Source organism: Typopeltis vanoorti, chromosome 10, assembly GCF_054136105.1.
Source record: "Typopeltis vanoorti isolate ZY-2024b chromosome 10, IOZ_Tvanoo_1.0, whole genome shotgun sequence".
Classification (NCBI taxonomy): Eukaryota; Metazoa; Arthropoda; class Arachnida; order Uropygi; family Thelyphonidae; genus Typopeltis; species Typopeltis vanoorti.
This window is the reverse complement of record NC_143558.1, coordinates 32,234,119-32,252,972: the sequence shown is the minus strand read 5'-3', so window position 1 is coordinate 32,252,972 and position 18,854 is coordinate 32,234,119. Positions and strand designations below refer to the sequence as shown.

At 35.7% G+C, this 18,854-nt stretch overlaps 1 protein-coding gene across 9 annotated transcripts in view; it reads left to right on the top strand.

Annotated features, from left to right (window-relative positions):
• Positions 1 to 18,854, top strand: part of Ufd4 (ubiquitin fusion-degradation 4-like) — an 831,523-nt gene that overhangs the window by 239,217 nt on the left and 573,452 nt on the right. For all 9 annotated transcript variants that reach the window (XM_090399614.1, XM_090399612.1, XM_090399618.1 and 6 more), the window contains exons 15-16: positions 5,666 to 5,806; positions 12,124 to 12,261. In XM_090399614.1, coding sequence (XP_090255740.1) covers positions 5,666 to 5,806; positions 12,124 to 12,261 — 279 coding nt within the window. The remainder of the gene's footprint in view (positions 1 to 5,665; positions 5,807 to 12,123; positions 12,262 to 18,854) is intronic.

Below are 18,854 nucleotides of genomic sequence, written 5' to 3'. Positions count from 1 at the left end.
TTAGTTACGAGGATCCACTGAGGGAATGTGGACTGCAGAGTTTGATGGATAGAAGAAGGAGAGGTGATATGATCAAGACTTTGAAACTGTTAAGAGGCAGTTACAGGGTAGACATTGCAGAGTTCTTTTACTTGGTTGAACAACAGGAAGGAGTGATGACAACGGGCCATCCCTGGAAGTTACGAAACGAAGCTGTGAGCAAGAGGGTGAGGAGTGGTTTCTTTGCGTGGAGGGTGGTTGAACCGTGGAATGCATTGCCTGAGAGAGAGTGGTTAGAACAGGGGTCTCAAACTCAAAAGCAGCAAAGGGCAGTCAATTAGATGTATATCTGACATTCTGTGAACCAAAACATAAACTAAAAAAAGAAGGGCTCTAACAAAGGCCCTTTTGTTGCCGGGCCTTTACGACTTACTTAAACAGTTACACCACCAGTTAAATTTATAACCATTTTTATTTTTAAATTTTAAAAATATAACAAGTTTAGAAAATATAAGTTCAATTACATTTTATTCATACTTTAAGAAAATTATTTAAATACATAATTTTGACTTAAAAAATAAAGATTTTTATCTACGAGTCCTTTTTTAATTTCATTTTGATCCTCAAAACTTGATATCTTTTCCTCTGTACTGACATGTCAATATCTGCTTTTTCGTTTTGTGTTGCAACATGAAGTATTGCATTTAATCTACAATCTTTTATCCGTGAGCAGAACTTTCACTTATTAAGTTCTTGATCTGTTTTTCTTTTTTTAACTTTAAATTCAGACATTGTTATGGGCAAAAAAAAATAAGTTACTGAGGTAACTTTTTATTAACACACTATCATATTACAATGGTAACCTATAACTTATTGACATTGTATCACGTGGCTTAAAATAGCTGTGTGGCAAGTAACTTCCATTCAGTGGTGCCAATATTTGATGATAGAAACATTGTACAAAGCATTGTAGTAATAAGTTTTACTTTTGTTTAAAGCTGTCATGAAACATTTAGAAGTTTGAATTTTTTCTGTTTTTCTGTTTAATCCCCACAGGATGTTAGAAATGTTGATTTTTAGAAAAGAAATCATTAAGGTCGCGGGCTGGATACGAAGCCTCCACGGGCCATATTTGGCCCGCAGGCCGTCAGTTTGCGACCCCTGGGTTAGAGCAAGAACGGTTTATGAGTTCAAGGAGTGGTATGATAAACTTTGCATTTCCTAAGAACATGATGAGTCTTTTAACTCCATGGAGGCCCGGATAATAATAATAATAATTATCATCATCATCAGATCTTATATTTCTGTCTTTTAAGGCAGATTTTACTGTATCAGTCCACCTACATTTGATCTTCCTCTGTTCCTTTTTCTGCCAACCTGGCATAGAACACTTGCTTTACTAATCTTTCCTTTCCCATTCTGTTTAAGTGACCATACCTCCTGAGATTAGCTCTCTAATCTACTTTTATTGTACTTTCTCCATTTGTCAGCTTTTCAATAGCATCTAGAACATTTTGCCACCTTCCTGATATTCATTTTCTATATTCTTACCAAAGTACTCTCATGACTTTTGTTTAACTGCTTTTATACGTAGCTGTCTTACATTTTTCTCTGTATTCTTTTAGGGAATCTTCTGACTTACTTGCTAGGAACTTTTGGTATGCTTCCTTCTTTTCCACGACTGATTCTTTAACTTCCTGTGTCCACCATGGGGTTCTTATTTTTCTCTCCTTACAGTATTTTTATAATCTTTATAATTAGCATGAAATTGATTTTTATCTTTTACTGTTTTAAGCCAAGTGATGTCAAACATATTTTTATAATTAAGATCTGATTTAATATAGACTTCGTGTACATCCCTTAATTTTCATTTATGATCTTTTTTTTTCAAGTGTCTTTGGCCCGATTCTTGTTCTTCCCCAAATATATCTTCAACCAAATTTATTTTATTTTATTTATTATTTTTTTTTTCCAAACATCCTTTTGTTGTTCTTGTCTGAAGAAAGATGTCTGATTCATTTTAGGATTAGAGTCATTTTTTTTAGATAAGTGACTGGAATACACCTTTCAAAGGTATACTCCAGTCATGTAGTTTTCACTCTACTGAACAACATAGATTGTGCCACTGTGCAATTCATAGTTTGATTATAAGGATGCGGTAGACAAGAGTATGGTCTAGTGACTGTAAGAAGACAGAATTCATACTGCTGCACAAGAAGGCAGATATGAAGGACTGCAAAAACTGTAGAACTTTTAGTTTAATCTCTCATGCAAGAAAGGTTTTCTAGACATTATTCTAAATCGGATTGAGACCAAAGCTGAGACTGGAATGCCTGAGGAACAGTCAGGTTTTAGGAAAGGCACTGGTACCTTGAGGTCCTTTGCCTTAGGTAGATCATTGAGAAGCATAGAAAGATTTGATTTTCTGTGCCGATGCACTTCATAGACTACTCAAAAATTGTTGACCGTGTTCAGAGGTGAAGTTGAGGAAGATAATTAAAGTAATAGGTTTCCTTACCACATTATCATGTTGATAGTTAACTGTACAATGATTATACATACATGAGTCAGCAATCTGAGATACACTAATGATATAGCACCCCTCTATAATAACAACAGGAAGAGCTAGGATGCATCCTTGATAATGATATCAGCAAGGACAGAGGATTTACTCAACCTTAGTAAAATGAAAATTTTGGTTCTTGAATTAAGTATAGACAGAGAATGACCTTAGAAACAAGTGTACTGTAATGGAGAAATATTCAAGGAAGTCAGCAAATTTGAGTTTCTGGGTTTATTTAAGAACTGCTGTTCAGGAAACACCAGAAGGCAATTAAGAATGGCTAGTCAGAGACTTATCTAAAGACTAGAAGGACAGATCTGTCACTACAGGAGCAGCTGAGGATTCTGAATGTAGCTGTTATCAAATGAAATATGAATATTAAGGAAACTATATTTTTAAACTTGTTTTTCCTTTTTACTTTTCTATTATTTTTGTCATGTTGTACCATCATTTTGTATTTTGGTTTAAGCCAATAAGAATACAATTTGGTCGGTTAAATCTCAAATTGCCAGCCTATCCTCATTCGTTCAGCATACAGGTAGATACCCAGCAGGGTGAACCACGAGAAGGTGAGGATTGGACGTTAGGTCAAAAGCCCTGACGCATTCCTTTAAAGGGTATGTGGAGGTCTCCTCTCAGTTATACAGCTTTGATCCTTAAGCACCCCCAACATAAAAATGTGCACAAATTCACATGGAGAGAAGAGGCAAGAAATAAAAGTCTCATTGACTATGCGATTGTTGATAGTGATGTTTTCTCCCTGGTGCAGGACAGAAGAGTATACAGAGGATTTGAAATTGGAAGATCACTATTTAGTCTTGAGCAGGATAAAATTGAATTTCATATTGAAAAGAATAACATGTAAGAAAGTTTTAAAGCGAATAAAAGTTGAGCAGCTCTCAGATGTGAACTGTAGACTAAAATACACAAAGATTATTGAAGAAAAAGATGAAAGAGTTTGAGAACAGGAATCAAACCTAGGAGATTCAGTGGCAAGCCTTGAAGAAAACCCCTGATTGATTCAGCTAGAGAGGCATTTGGTGAGGTTGTCTACAAGGATAGAAAAATCAGAACTCCATGGTGGACACAGGAAGTTAAAGAGGCAGTGAAGGAAAAGAAGAAAGCATATCAAAAGTTCCTGGCAAATAAGTCAGCTAGTGCTCTTAGAGAATACAGAGACAAATGTGAGAAAGCTAAACACTATGTAATACTAGCTAAACAAAAGTCATGAGAGGACTTTGGCAAGAACATAGAAAATAAATATCAAGAAGGTGGCAAAATATTCTGGAGGTTGTTGAAAAAGCTTAGAAATGCAGGAAAGAGTGCTGTAAAAGGAGTTAGAGCACTATAAAGGTGACATGAAAATGGGAGAAAAAGATATCCTTTTTTGAAGTATGGAGTAATTACTTCAAAAAATTGCTAAATGAAACAAGCAGTAATAGCACAGTGGTAAAAATACATTCAACAGACATACACTCAGGAATACATATCCATACTTGAAGTAGAAAAATGTGGATATTCGATAAGTCTATACCACCATACTTCATTTCTGAAGTATGGTGGTATAGACTTATACCACCATACTTCAGAAATGCTGAAGTATGGTGGTATAAGTCTTACAGTGGCTGCACTGCGTAGTTCAGAAGGCCTGGATAGAGAGGGATGAATTCCCGATTAATGGAGCAGAGTTCTCATAGTACTCATATATTCTTCTTCTTTTTCTTTCTTCTTCTGCAGCCTGTCCCACTTAAGCGAGGTCGCTGTTTCTGATGAGTCTCCTCCACATCCTCCTGTCTTGGGCTGTAACCACATCCAAGTTCTTTATCCTCAAGTCCTCTTCCACCAGCTCTCTCCATCTCTTCTTTTGCCGCCCACGCCTCCCTTGCACATCCATCTGCATGACCTTCCCACATATTCGTCCTCCCTCCTCATCACATGACCAAACCATCTCAACCTTGCCTCCTGTATCTTCGCTCCTAAGTTCGTAACTTTCACTGTTCCCCTTACGTAGTCATTTCTCAGATGATCCTTTCTGGTCACACCGCACATCCACCTAAGCATTCTCATCTCTGCTACCTCCATCCTGCTGATGTTATTTTTCCTCAGGGCCACAGTTTCCATAGCATATGGCATAGCTGGTCTCACTACTGTCCTATAGATTTTGCCTTTCAGACTGATCGGCACCCTCTTATCACATAACACTCCAGCCATCTCTCTCCAGTTCCTCCAACCCGCTTATATCCTGCATCCCACTTCCTTCTCAGCCCCTCCATCTTCTTCTACTGTTCAACCTAAGTATCTAAAGTCCCTCACCTTCCTAATGACATTTCCTTCTAGCTCCAGATCTGTCTCCTGGCTGCCATCATACCTCTCTCTTCCAGTACTTTCCTCCATCTTTCCAGTATAGCTGCCACTTCTTCTTTTGAATCTGCACACAGCAACATGTCATCTGCATACAACATTGTCCAGGGCACGTCTTCTCTCACCTCCTCCGTCACCACCTCCATCACAATATTAAACAGAAACGAACTTATTGCTGACCCTTGATGCAAGCCAACTGTCACTTGAAAACTTTCTGTTTATCCTAGACAGGTTCGAACTCTTGTCTTCACATTTCTGTACATCTCCTCCACCAGCCTGACATATTTCTCCGGTACCTTCTTCTTCCTCAGACACCTCCAGACTTCTTTTGCCTTGGCACTCTATCGTATGCTTTCTCGAGATCAATAAACCAGATGTAGCTCCCGTTGTTTCTCTTGAAACTTTTCATCATCTGCCCTAACCCAAAGATAGCATCTGTTGTTGATCGACCAGGCATGAAGCCAAAGCCAAATTGTTCTCGGACTGGATAACTGGGGGGGGGGGGGGGGGATGCTTGCCTGTGTGCCTGATTCATATGGCAAACTGCTACTGCTACATCACTCATTGTCTTCAGAAACCGTCTGTTTTTCTAAAAGGAAGGTATTCCTAATAAAGTGGCCACGCAGTGTATATGGATCTTTTTTGTATGTAGCTTAGTTTAATCTCAGATAAATACATTTTATTATTGTTTAAAAATATATGAATGTGTATAAAATACAGATTATTTAATGAAAAAATTATTTCTTCTTTATGCTGCTTTAGGTTAAATCTCAGGCTCGGGAAATTTATGACACTCATTTTAAATCAGCACAGGCACAGCCAAGAGGAATGGTAGCTAAGCTGTGTAGCATTGTTGTTCAGATAGACAGAGCATGCCAAAAGCAGGTTTCAAACATCCAAGATGTAAGTTGTATAATATCATTTTATCTGTATGATAATTTATTTTTTTAGCATTTATGTAAGAAGTTATAAAAAGATACCTTGAAAAGAAGAAAAATTGCTTATCTTGGTCAGCTAGTTCACAATGAAAAATATGAGATACTTCAATTGATTATAAAAGGGAAGATAAATGGAAGAAGAGCACAAGGAAGACAAAGAAAATTTTGGCTGGCAGACATCAGACATTGGGCTGTTCAGAGTGGCTGAGGATTGCTCAAAATTTGCCAAGGTGATCGCTGATCTCCGATAGGAGATGGTACTCAAAGAATAAGATGTCAAAATGAAGTTCATCACTTTGAACATTGTTTATTTTTTGGACTCTGGTTCTTTTTGTTTATCTTTCTTTGCCTTAGATTCTGTTTTCTTTTTTTACATCCTTTTTTTTGTGTCATTTTCGTTTAGTGTCTTTTTCATTATATCAAAGGGTGATTGGAATACATATGACTATCTGCTATCTTCCCAGACAGCATAATATCTGCTCAGATCCCACTAGAATATAACAACTTCACTGCAGAGATGTATGTGATAGAGCTTCATTAAAACGTATGAGATTGCATCACTCATAGTAAGTACATAATATATTCATAAAGTACATAATATATGCATAAAGTTGTGTTCAGGCAATAAAATATATAGAGCTGCAGAGAAATCCAAGGTGCTCTCTCACATCCATCACATCCTCTATTAGTAATGAAAGGTACACTTAGATGTATACTTCTGTTGGATTTCAAGCCATATGGGTATTAAGGTACTCAAGGCTGCAGTTACCCCAAATAGGTCAGCTCATTTCTCCAGTTTCCACCATCTGCCTCTCCCATACTCCATTCACTGGCAGATCAACAGACACAAATATTTATCCTGGGTGCAGTCATAATGGAATAGAGAGACTAATAATAAGCTCCATCGAATCAAGCTTGAAATTAAATTGTGGTAGTCTAGTCTCTTAGGGGACCATTAAAAGAAGAAGTTCTTGCTTTGCTATCTGTCTATTCATAATCTATCTGAGCCTTACACGCTCAGGCTGATTTTATCAGACTAACAAAGTGCTATTTGTTTTTAATTTTTACAGAAAATCAGATTTTTTTCACTGTATATTGACCATTTACATTTTTTTTATACAATGTTGTTTTTGTGCATATGCTTTTAATGCCTGGTTGTTTTTAAGTGTTTTTGCAATTTTTTTTTTCCATAGACCTTTTTTACATCTACCTTTTATATAACTTTTTACATTTGTTTATGTGCACATTTTTCAGACCTTTCTTTGATTCTTTAAAGATACTTGTGACATTTGGATTATAAAATATATACACATTTACACAAGAATATTATTTAATTTGCCTCTGAATATTACAGTCTGAATATTACAGACCATCTTCAGTGGCTACATAGAAATAGTTTTAAAAAATTATTTTAAATATTTGGCAAATTAAATAATATTCTTGTGCAAGCATGTATATATTTTATAGACCTTTCTTTCTTATACATTCTTATCTATACCTGTGTACACTTTTGTTTATTTATCAAGCTATTTTTATCTTGTATGCTACTTTGATCTTTACTTGTGCAGTATAACCATAGTTCTCCTTGCATTGTAAAACTCTAAACAAGCAAACAAACATAAGACTAATAATCCATCCTACAACAATATTTGGCATCTCAGACTATTGCAGCCAACATTGTGGTATTCCTGATTATCTTAGGTTGAATTTCCAGTTTTAGTTTGCACACTAATAACAATATAAATTATAATGATTCTGAAAAATCACTAGATGGTTTACTTATTTAATAAGCAGTTTATTTATCAAGTATTTATTTTTCCATCCAGCAGCTGATTGTTGTGTTTATTTTTTAATCATCTCCAAAATTTTGAATACGTGCCATGTGCTTATAAGAAGGCAGCTACTGGTCAACAGAGCTCTGATCATTGAGAGTACTTTTTTTATTGTCAATTGTTATTTTTCTAGCTGATCAACATTGCTAAATTAGGCAGTGTAACAGCATAGATAGTAATTTAAATAAAATAGAAATTTGATGTGAACTGATAGAAAGATTAAGAAAAAACATTTCGGTAATTGTGAAGTAATGGAAACTACATTGAAGGGCAGAATATTTCATCATCAAATTCCTGACATGTACTTTTAAAGGATGTACAGAATATTACAATAGTACTACACGAAGAACTTACATCATTACTAACTTCTGATCATTTTTCCTCAATATTAATCTATCTGCAAGACTCCGACATTAGCAGATCTTATATTTCTGTCTTTTAAGCTATTCTTTACTGTATCAATCCACCATCTTGGTCTTCCTCTGGGTCTTTTTCTTGCCAAAGGACACTTGTTTTGCCAATCTTTCTTCTCTCTCTCTCATTCTGTTTAAGTGACCATACTATCTGAGATTAGCTCTGCTAACACATTCCTGAATGCTAACAATGGCAAGTTCTTTCCTTATATCCTCATTAACACGATACTACTATTGATGCCATCTGTTCACTCCACTAATCTTTCTCAGAACTCTCATATTTATGGTCTCCAGTCTTTGATCAAGTGTTTTATTTCTAACCCAGCCCTCAGATTCATAAGTTAAAATTGGTTTGAACACTGTTTTGTATACAGCTAATTTATTGTTTTGGCTAATTTCTCTCTTATTGCATATAAATTTATTCAGCTGACTTCCTACCATACCAGCTTTACTAATTATGTTATCTCTTTCAATAGATTTTCCATCTTCACTAGCTGAAATTTTTTACTTCTACAGGTTCATCATTCAAGATACAGGTGATGTTTTTAATGTTTCGGCCTATTTTCGTTGTCTTTGTCTTTTTTGTTGCTGATTTTCATACCAAATTTATTACAACAGTTATTCCATTTAGTCACGGAATCTTGCAGACTTGTACTGGATTTATTCAGAAGTATAACATCATCTGCATAAAGTAAAGAGCTAAGATTAATAACATCACGAATTTTGATATCTAATATCTTTAATACCACTTTCCTTCCTAATGTGATCCATATAAATAATCCAGCCTTGTTGGCTAAGTGGTTAGTGTATCCCCACTCTAGCCAAGAGGATGCAGGTTTAAATCTCACCAAGACATGGATGTTTGTGATTATCCTACTACCATTTATGATACGAACTGCTGTAACCTGGGTCCAGGTTATTGCAATATGACCAGGAACTTCAGTATGACTTTTAATGTCTTTGCTCCATAAAAATCAAATGAAAATCAAAAACCATATAGATAATGGTTTTTGAAACAGTGGAGTTAATGTGCACTCTTTTCACACCTCTCATTTATCATGAAACCATCTTCCTGTACTTCCTTTAGTTCTTACTTGTGATTCACAGCTTAAATAGATACTGTGTATTGCTTGTTATAATGTCCCATTTACACCATATAAATGAATTGTTGCGAAGAGCTCTCCCTTTGGCACCTTTTCATATGCCTTTTTCAGATCTTAAATACAAATACGAAACTTAAATACAAATCCTTGTTGTATTTCCAAGATTTCTCAGCTGTTTGTCTTAAAGTGAAAATCTGTCCTGATAATGTCTGTTTGGTCTGAATCCAGCTTGCTCTTCACCAGGCTTCCCCTCCACAATTTTTTTAGCCATTTCTAAAGTATACTTGTAAAGTAAAGCTACCTTCTCTAATGCCTGGACAAGTTCTCCCATTTCTTCCATAGTAGAACCTTCTGTTGGACCACAGGCACAGTAAGTCCCATTGTCTAGTTCTCCATTTGATATTTGCCCATGTCAGTCTACATAAGATTGCCTGCCATTGAAGATTATCCTTACATTTAGTTTTGAATACTATAGCTACTCCGTGTTTTTCCTGATTCCTTTTTCCTATCAATGCTACCAAAACACAATTGCTTTGTGTTTTGGCAGCATTGACAATCACACAATTGATGTGAGATACAGAGCACTTTCTCTTGCTTTTGATAATACCCATGGACAGTTCTCTGATGAATTGGTCACTATTGTACCTTCACTTGCTTTCAAAACTGCTTTTACAGTTTTGGAAGCAAGTGAGGTGTGATTCATTTGCCATCTAGTGAATATTACTATCTATCGTTATTCTTTAGAACAGAATGAGGGAGGTTGTTCCAAAGAGCATCTCTCTCTTTCTTTTCTTTGGAGCAGCCTCCCTCACTATGTCTTCCCAAAGACTACTACAACCTTCAAGTATTTAGCAAAACACATCAGCGGATTCTGTCATTCCTTCTTCTTAGCTTCTTTTCCACTCTTGTGCGCTAATATGCTATATGTCTTGCTATCTTTCCTTTGTGATCACGTATATATATATATATATATATATATATATATATATATATAATCAGCTAATGACTTTTGTTCCTCCATCGGGAGTAGGCGAGGCCGTTTTAGCCCTATCTAACTTTTGGAGACTGAGTGGTCAGTTCAGTCTCCACTGGTAGCCAATCAGGGATAGTTGGCCCAAGGCTGTCACTAATTAATTGGTACACAGTGAAGAAGGCAGCTGGCAAGTGCCACCATCTTGTGGTCCCTAACCCTAAAATCTTTTTTTTTTTTGTCCTGTAAACTCGAGTTAAATTTGTTTACAGGACAAAAAACTCGAGTTTCTGGGAGAAAAAAACCCACTTGCCAGAGATCGACTAACTATATATATAGTTAACTAATTATATATATATATATATATATATATATATATATATATATATATATATATATATATATATGTAATAAATTTTTTAACTTGGGGATATTGTATATTAGGATAACCAAGTAATTTTACAAACTTGGTTATCCTAATATATATATATATATATATGTAAACAATACAAGATTACCAGAAATTTCAGTATCCAAACTTTAAGGAAATAATAAAAGTTGAAAATTCAGAAAGCTTTATTAAAATAGAACTAGAAACATATCATTCAGAGATATTGTCAAAGAGAGTTTGGATAATTGTAAACATGAAAATAATAATAGAAGTAGTTGATCAACTTATAGTACCATAAGATGGGGAACAGGATGTCACAGATATCACTTCTTCTCACATAGGCTTCTTTCCTGAAAACCTTGTTGTAGTAAGTGAATAGTTATACTAGAACATCATATTAATGTAGTAAAGTACTAAAGATAATGGAATCCTAGTGTGATATCAAACTGTTACTGTGGATTTCTTCAGAAAAAAGAGAGAGAGATGGAGCAATCAAGAAGAAATGAAGTATTTATAAGTACTTTTAAACGTGTGTGTTTAACAACTTATTTTCTTATATATACAGGTTAGTTTGTTATATGCATTCTCATTATCTGCATTTTTGCCTACATGCAGTTTCATTTCGGACTATTGCTGTTTTTCTATCCAAAGTCATGGAAGAAGCTTCTGCACATGTGCCTTGGTTCCTACCTCCATCTGCTGTGCTCAGTGTCCATTTCATGTCCCTTCTGCCTTATTGGTATATGCGGTATTGTCTTTATCTATAAATATGAAGATCTGATGAAAGCTGAAAAGCATCCAACAGCTTTGCTGCAAGTTGTGGGTGGCTCAACTGCTATAAGAGTCACTGTATTTTCCTCAATCTCAACATGCTGCGGATCACATTGCTGCCAAAGAATTTCATGATCACTTCAAAGAAAAGATAGGAGAAGGAAGTTACACAACTGAAGCAGGTGTTTAGCATCAATGAAAGTGACTTGATTTGGAAGTATATTTTCATTTCAGTCCATGATGGTTTATTTATTTTCCTAACTTGTTTTCAAAGCCTGTCAGTTTCTGTTCTTTTTGTTTGATAACTCAAGTCTCTGCACCACAGACGGTTTTGTAAGTAGGATCAAAAAAGGTGGATTTCATTTCTTTTATGTACATGCAATTCACCTATTTTGATCCTACTTACAAAACCTTGTGAATCAGTGTTATCTGTCATATGTTTCTTAAAAGAATGGGTAAATATCATTTTTTTAAAAGCATTATTTTGATTTTGCATCAAGTGTAAATATTTCTCAAATGCAAGCTTATGCTCAAGCTTGTACTTGAATTTATTGTAGAGTTATCAGTGGTTGCATAAGTAGATTGTGAGGTTCTACATTGCTGCATACATTTTATGCTTTTAAAATTAATATCACCCTTCCTTGCTGTGATGCAGGATTACATAATATCACTTAAAAATATAATTTATGTCAAATGGGAATTTCTGCCTTCATATCAGATTTATGTAAGATTTTATTTTTTAATAAGCCCAATACAGTTTATGTTGCATAGATATACTATTAAATAAATGTTTTATTTTTAGCCAGCTGAATGGAGAAAAATGCTTCATGATTCTCTTGAAGAACTTGCATCATTACTTCAGGATGAGCGAGCTGTCTCTGCATATGAACTACATAGCAGTGGACTTGTTCAAGCATTATCAACCTTGCTTGGAAGGAATGTATGTCTATAAATTTTACAACTACATAATATGGATTATAAGGAGAAATGGTTACTTTCATTATCTGTTTGTATTTTTTCCCTCACATGAAGGTTTTTCAGCCTACCCTACACTTCAATTTGGTTAGCTTGCTAAGGATCACCAATATGAAGATGTAGGCAGTTAGGCCATGGATATTCCCTGGCTATCAGGCATTAGGCCATAAGCCTGAAAGAAACTATCTTAGGAGTTAGCTGAAATGGCAGGCATTGAGGTATGGTGCTAGCATCCATATTAAAATACCCAACATCCTATAAGAGTTGAATTTGATGATGACTTAAATATTTTTCCTGAAGAGGAAGAGATGTACACTAGCTGTCCACAATTCCGTCAAAAAGGAAAAATCCAAAGCTGATAAAAACAAGACTTCACAATACTTTCTGGAAGGCCAATGGATTCACCAAAAACAAATGATGAAAGCAGAATCTGTGACAGTGGAATTGTCACAGATTCTTCCAGACCATCAATGAAATTAAGGCCCTGTTGCAGAAATATGAGTCTCTGCTTTTGCTTTGCAGAAGACATTTACTTGTAACCTAGTGAAAATCCAGTGTTATCTGTCATTTGTTTCTTACTTTTGTTTGTTACTGAATTTTGCCATGATCCATAAGGACAGAATAGGGGATGGACTTACTCACAGAGGAGTAGCTATCCTTTGGAAAACTATACACCATTCCCTCTCTTATTACTTACATAGAGGCAGATGCCTTCCACCTCTTAGTGGGCCTATTACAGTATGCTGCATCTATTTACCAACTTGTACAGATATATCCCAGGATGAACTTGTGTTTCAGTTGGCATCCCTATATTTGCAATTGGGATTTAAATGGCCACAGCAGTCTGTTGGGCAGTGCATGTACTAATACCGCAGGAAGGATTGTTGAGCATCGCCCAAGTATTTGGGAAGAGTACTATGCTGTGTACTATATTGATGGAACTGAACTGCTGAGACCAGAGACTTAGGAGTGATTGTGGACGGGACTTGAAGTTTAGAGGGCATATTGCAAAGGTAACCAAAACAGCATATCAGATTACATGGTTGTTGAAGAACATACTAACCCACAGGGATAGAGAGGTTATTATTCCTCTCTCTCTCTCTCTCTCTCTCTCTCTCTATATATATATATATATATATATATATATATATATATAGCTTTAATCAGCCCACATCTGGACTACTTCACACAGATCTAGACTCCCAGATTCCATTGGCATGATGAAGTGGCGGAGAGGATCCATAAGCGAGCGACAAAGATTGTGACAGGTCTGTGGAATGCTTCCTGTGATATTAGATTGATGGTCTGTCAGTTTCAAAAACTAGCTGATAGGCAAAAAAGAGGAGACATGATAGAAGCATTTAAGTTATTAAAGGGTTTTATAGGATTGACACTGAAGATATTTTTCAGTACATGGCAAGAAGGAAGAGAACAAGTGATCACCAGCAGAAGTTGTATAAGAGTGTGATTAGCACAGGTATTAGGACTAAATTTTTTTGCCCGTAGGGTAGTGAATGGGTTGCTAGAGGTGGTTGTTAGTGTTTCATCAGTCAGTCAGTGAGTTTAAGGAGAGATGTGAATAATGGATCTCTTGCAGTGAGTCTTCTGACTCCATGGAGGTACCTATATAATACTAATAATATGCTCAAGAATGATAATCTGCCCCTTATAAACTGAAACAATTACGTGCTTACTTGAACATTCACTGCCATTGACTTAACATATTCACTTTCACTCCTCCCATTGCTTAACTGGGAACTGATAACCTATATGGGAGTGATCATTTTCCTGTGGCTACTATATGTACTCTACCATGGATATAACATTGGAAAATAGAGCAAGGTGACTGGTTTGTCTTTTTCTCCTTAGCAGAATTTGATTCTCTTACAGTCAGTTTATCTCTCCTGTCAGTGATAGTGAATTATATGACAATTTATGATAGACGCTGCCGACTCATCTGCCTTTTCCTAAACCATTGCGGAATGCACAGCAACCAAGAAAGTTCAGAACAAAGTTTGGGTTATCTTTGGCAGATGCTGCACAAAAAAAAAAAAAAAAAAAAAAAAAAAAAAAAAAAAAAAACCTAACTATTTTCAAATGTGCTGAAGCTCGGACATGATATATCTGTCATCAGTCAGAAGACCCTTTGATCTTCTATAACCTGATCTTACCAACTCCAAAGAAGTATGGGATAAAAATCTTGAAAGTGAAGTGCTTATACATCACCCACCCAGTTTGTTCCTGGAATACATTGAAGGTACATTTGCTGATCCAAAAACAATTTCAGATATTCTCAGGGAAGAGTTATATAAAACATTAACAATCCCTCCCCAAAGTACATGACCTAAAACCAAGCAGACAAGCATCAAAATTCCATTTTCACTTTGAAAACTCTGGAACTTGCTGTAAGGTTTCAGGATGTTCAAAGTGAATGAAATTTGATGTTTTTCTGCTTCGTTTTGAAAGCTGCTTTGCTTCAGTGTTGACAGAGCAGATGACATTTATTGTGAGATAGGTAAACAGCTATCAACTTCTCTGTCTCTTAACAGAATTTCTCTGACAAAAATTCTGGATTCCTATTAGAAGGGCATTCTCATCTTTTTTGAAGCCAGACAATAATCCAGAAATCTAACTGCTGTCCACTTATGCCTGTGCAAGATCTTGGAAAAAATGGTTAATTCTTGAATAATAATTATTATTCAAGGATTTCCATTAGGTCACAAGACTTACTGTGGACTCATCTTAGACAGCACAAAGTATTTCATACCAGTACTTGAACTTATTCACCATTCATGATCTCACCGCCCTATCAGTGCAAAAACAGCCACTTCTCCTCCTCTTGTACCTTCCACCTCATTCTCCTATGTGAGAGATCTTAGTGTCCCCGTAACTCTCTCAACACTTTAATTGTCTCACTCATATCACCTCTTCATTTTCTATCTCCCAATTAATATTGTACAGTCCTGGTATCATTTTTATTACCTGATTCTGCATCCTCTCCAGAATTAATTTATCTCCTTTAAATCTCATTGACTAGATCTGAGCACAATAATCCAGGTGTGGTCTGATCTGTGCTTTATTTATACATTAGAATCATTACTTTTCTATCTCAACTGGTCAGTTTAATAATACAGATATTATCTTCATCTGCTCAATGCCATATAGGATCTCTCAATAAATTTCCAAGTCTTATTAACTACAGAAGAAATGCAGACTGATTATAGCATGACATCTCCATTCTACCATCACTCTTATGCATTGGCACTATCTTACCTTTCTTCCACTCTTTTGGTCATATGGCAAAATCTCATCCAGTCCCACTGCCGTATTGACAGCCAAAATACTTAGTATTCGAAACACATTTTCCTCATGCACTTCTAAATCTTGAACCCTCCTCATTCCTCTAGTAATAAAACCTACTTTTCCAGGATGAAATACACTAATAAAGCAATCATTAAACAATTCCACTATACCTTCTGCATCAGTCACTTCACTCCCATTTTCATCAAACACTGTCATTCTTTCCCAATAATTTTTCCTCCTACTGGCTACATAAGTTTTTCCAAACACATTCAATGCTCGATCATCTCATTAGATTGAAAACATCCCTAATGCATGTTTCCAGAGATAGGGATGCTTTCCTTAAAAAAAAAAAAAAAAAAAAAAAAAAAACTTTTTTTTAATAGGAAAAAATTTATCATACAGCTTGAAGATTTAGTACACTTACTGAAAGACATGCATAATATTTTGTTTGGTTTGCACAGTTGGCCTAGTGGCTGTGTGCTTCGCAACCATATGCCTGGGGAAGGAGTGGCCTAGGTTCGATTCCCATCAGTGACGTGAGGAGCTGAAGGATCTTCCTCAGCCATAGCCAAATTAGCCGGTCTTGGGCATGGACAGTAGAGTTTTTTTGACTGCATATGCCAATTTGCAGTCAATAAGAGAACAACTTTCTCTACCGTAAACAATGCCCACTGTATAGATGATGTCATCCTTTGTCATTATTTAAAGGTACCTGTGGCATAACTATAAATAATAAATTACACGATAAACCACAATAATTAACTTTTATGAAATAAAAGTACAGATATTTCGTACTGAAATTAACAGTACATCATCAATGTAGACAACAAGCAATTCAAAGGAATGGAATATAAAGTACATAACAGTTGGTGGATTACCAATTAAAAACTATTTTCCACATGCTAGAAATTAATAAAGAATATTATTAAAATTATTCTTAAAAACTATTTTTTGATGGATACCATAAGATAAGAATTTCCCAAATTTTTATGAAAGAGGGACAATTGTTTCGATTCAGATTTGGCCAATGTAAAAGAGCTTTGGAACTTTCTTTGAAAAGGCTTTCATATTTAAACTTGCATCTATGGAGAAGATGAGCTTTATCCCACTGGATATTGTGTTTAGTGTGAATACTGTGTTGTGCCAGACCAGACTTTTGAGATTTCATGTATTCGATATAATAGTGATGTTCATTAAATCTTTTTTTCCACAGAACGGCCTGTTTATCTAAAGTATGACAGATTACATTCACACAGTATCTGGTAATTACCAGCTAATGATAGAGGTGCCAATTTGTTTTTTGTAGGTGGCAGCAGGGGAGAAAGTTTGTTTATCGAAAAATATGTGGGATTGAGATGATACTTCTTCAAAATTCTGCCAATCACTAGGGAGAGGAGCACACATGAAGTGTGCTCCTCTCCCTCAAGCTTACAACACGAACTTTTCACTATCAAAACGTTAAAGGAATTTAATGGTTACAGCCCTAATCAAATTCAGCAGATAATTAATTCTTACGTTCCAACACCTCAGGATTCTTCAACAGACCGCAGGGTTCCAATCCCTTATATTTCTGGCATCTCGGAACTGATTGGCAGAATTTTGAAGAAGTATCATCTCACTCCCACATTTGCTGATCAACAAAATTTCTCACCTGTTGCCATCTACAAAAGACAAATTGGCACCTCTATCATTAGCTGGCGTTTACCAGATACCGTGTGAATGCAATCTATTATACTTTGGACAATCAGTCCATTCTGTGGAAAAAAGAATTAATGAACATCAATATTATATCGAATACATGAAACCTCAAAAGTCTGGTCTGGCACAACATAGTACTAACACTAAACAACAATATCCAGTGGGATAAAGCTCGTCTTCTCCATAGATGCAAGTTTAAATATTAACGCCTTTTCAAAGAAAGTTGCGAAGCCCTTTTACATCAGCCAAATCTGAATCGAAATGATTGTCCCTCTCTCCCAAAAGTTTGGGAAATTCTCATCTTATGTAACCATCAGAAAAATAGTTTTTAAGAATAATTTTAATAATATTCTTTATTAATATTAATTTCTGGCATGCAGCAGCAGTTTTTAATTGGTAATCCACCAACTGTTATATACTTTGTATTCCATTCCTTTGAATTGCTTGTTATCTACACTTGATGATGTACTGTTAATTTCAGTATGAAATATTTGTACTTTTATTTCATTAAAGTTAATTACTGTGGTTATCATGCAATATATTATTTATTTATCTTTTGTCATTGTTGAAATATGAGGATCAGAGAAGGGTCAAAGCTGTATAACTGAGAGGAGACCGCCACATAGCCTTTAAAGGAATGCGGAGAACTGGTCAGGCTTCTGACCTAATGTCCAATCCTTACCTTCTCGTGGTGCACCATGTTGGGTATCTACCTGTATACTGAACGAACGATGATGGGCTGGCAATTTGGGATTTAGCCAACCAAATTGTATTCTTATTGGCTTAAATATGAATACAATTTGATGATGGTACAACATCAAGAAAATGATGGTACAACATGACAAATTTCATGCCAGCGGGGCGTCGCCCAGTTAAACAAGGCCCCATTGTTTTCGCCAGGGAACCAGGGCGAACAGCAAAAAGTTAGCTACTGGAACAAATCTGAAAGCACAGCTCAACTTAATATCACCAGAGTTAAAGATCGGTATATCAACATAAGAAGCCTGAAAGGCAAAGAAATGGAGCTAGCTGAAGAATTAGATAAGTACCAGATCGACATAATAGTGGTGAAAAACAAAAAAGACAAAAACTGGTGAGATCTTTCTGAGCAATAAATACAAAATGTTATATTCAGGCAATGCAATCAAGGAAAAGAAGTAGCCATAGTATTCAACACAAAATACGAGGCTAATCTTCTTGAATGGCAGTCAGTCTCAAGAATTGTGGAAGAAAAGCTTGGTGAAGAACAAGCTGAATACAGGCCAAATAGAGGCTGTCAGGGATCACATCTTCACTTTACAACAAATAGTTGAGAAAGCATGGAAAGAATGAATATAACAAAGATCTGTATTTGAGTTTTGTTGACCTGGAAAAGGCATGTGACAAGGTGCCAAGTGAGAAGCTATTCAGGGAGCTATGGTTATATGGTGTTAATGGGGCATTATATCAAGCAATACTTAGTCTTTATTTGAGTTGTGAGTCAGCAGTCAGAATTGAAGGAGGTACAGGAAGATGGTTTAATGTTAAATCTGGTTTGAAACAGGGATGTACATTGTC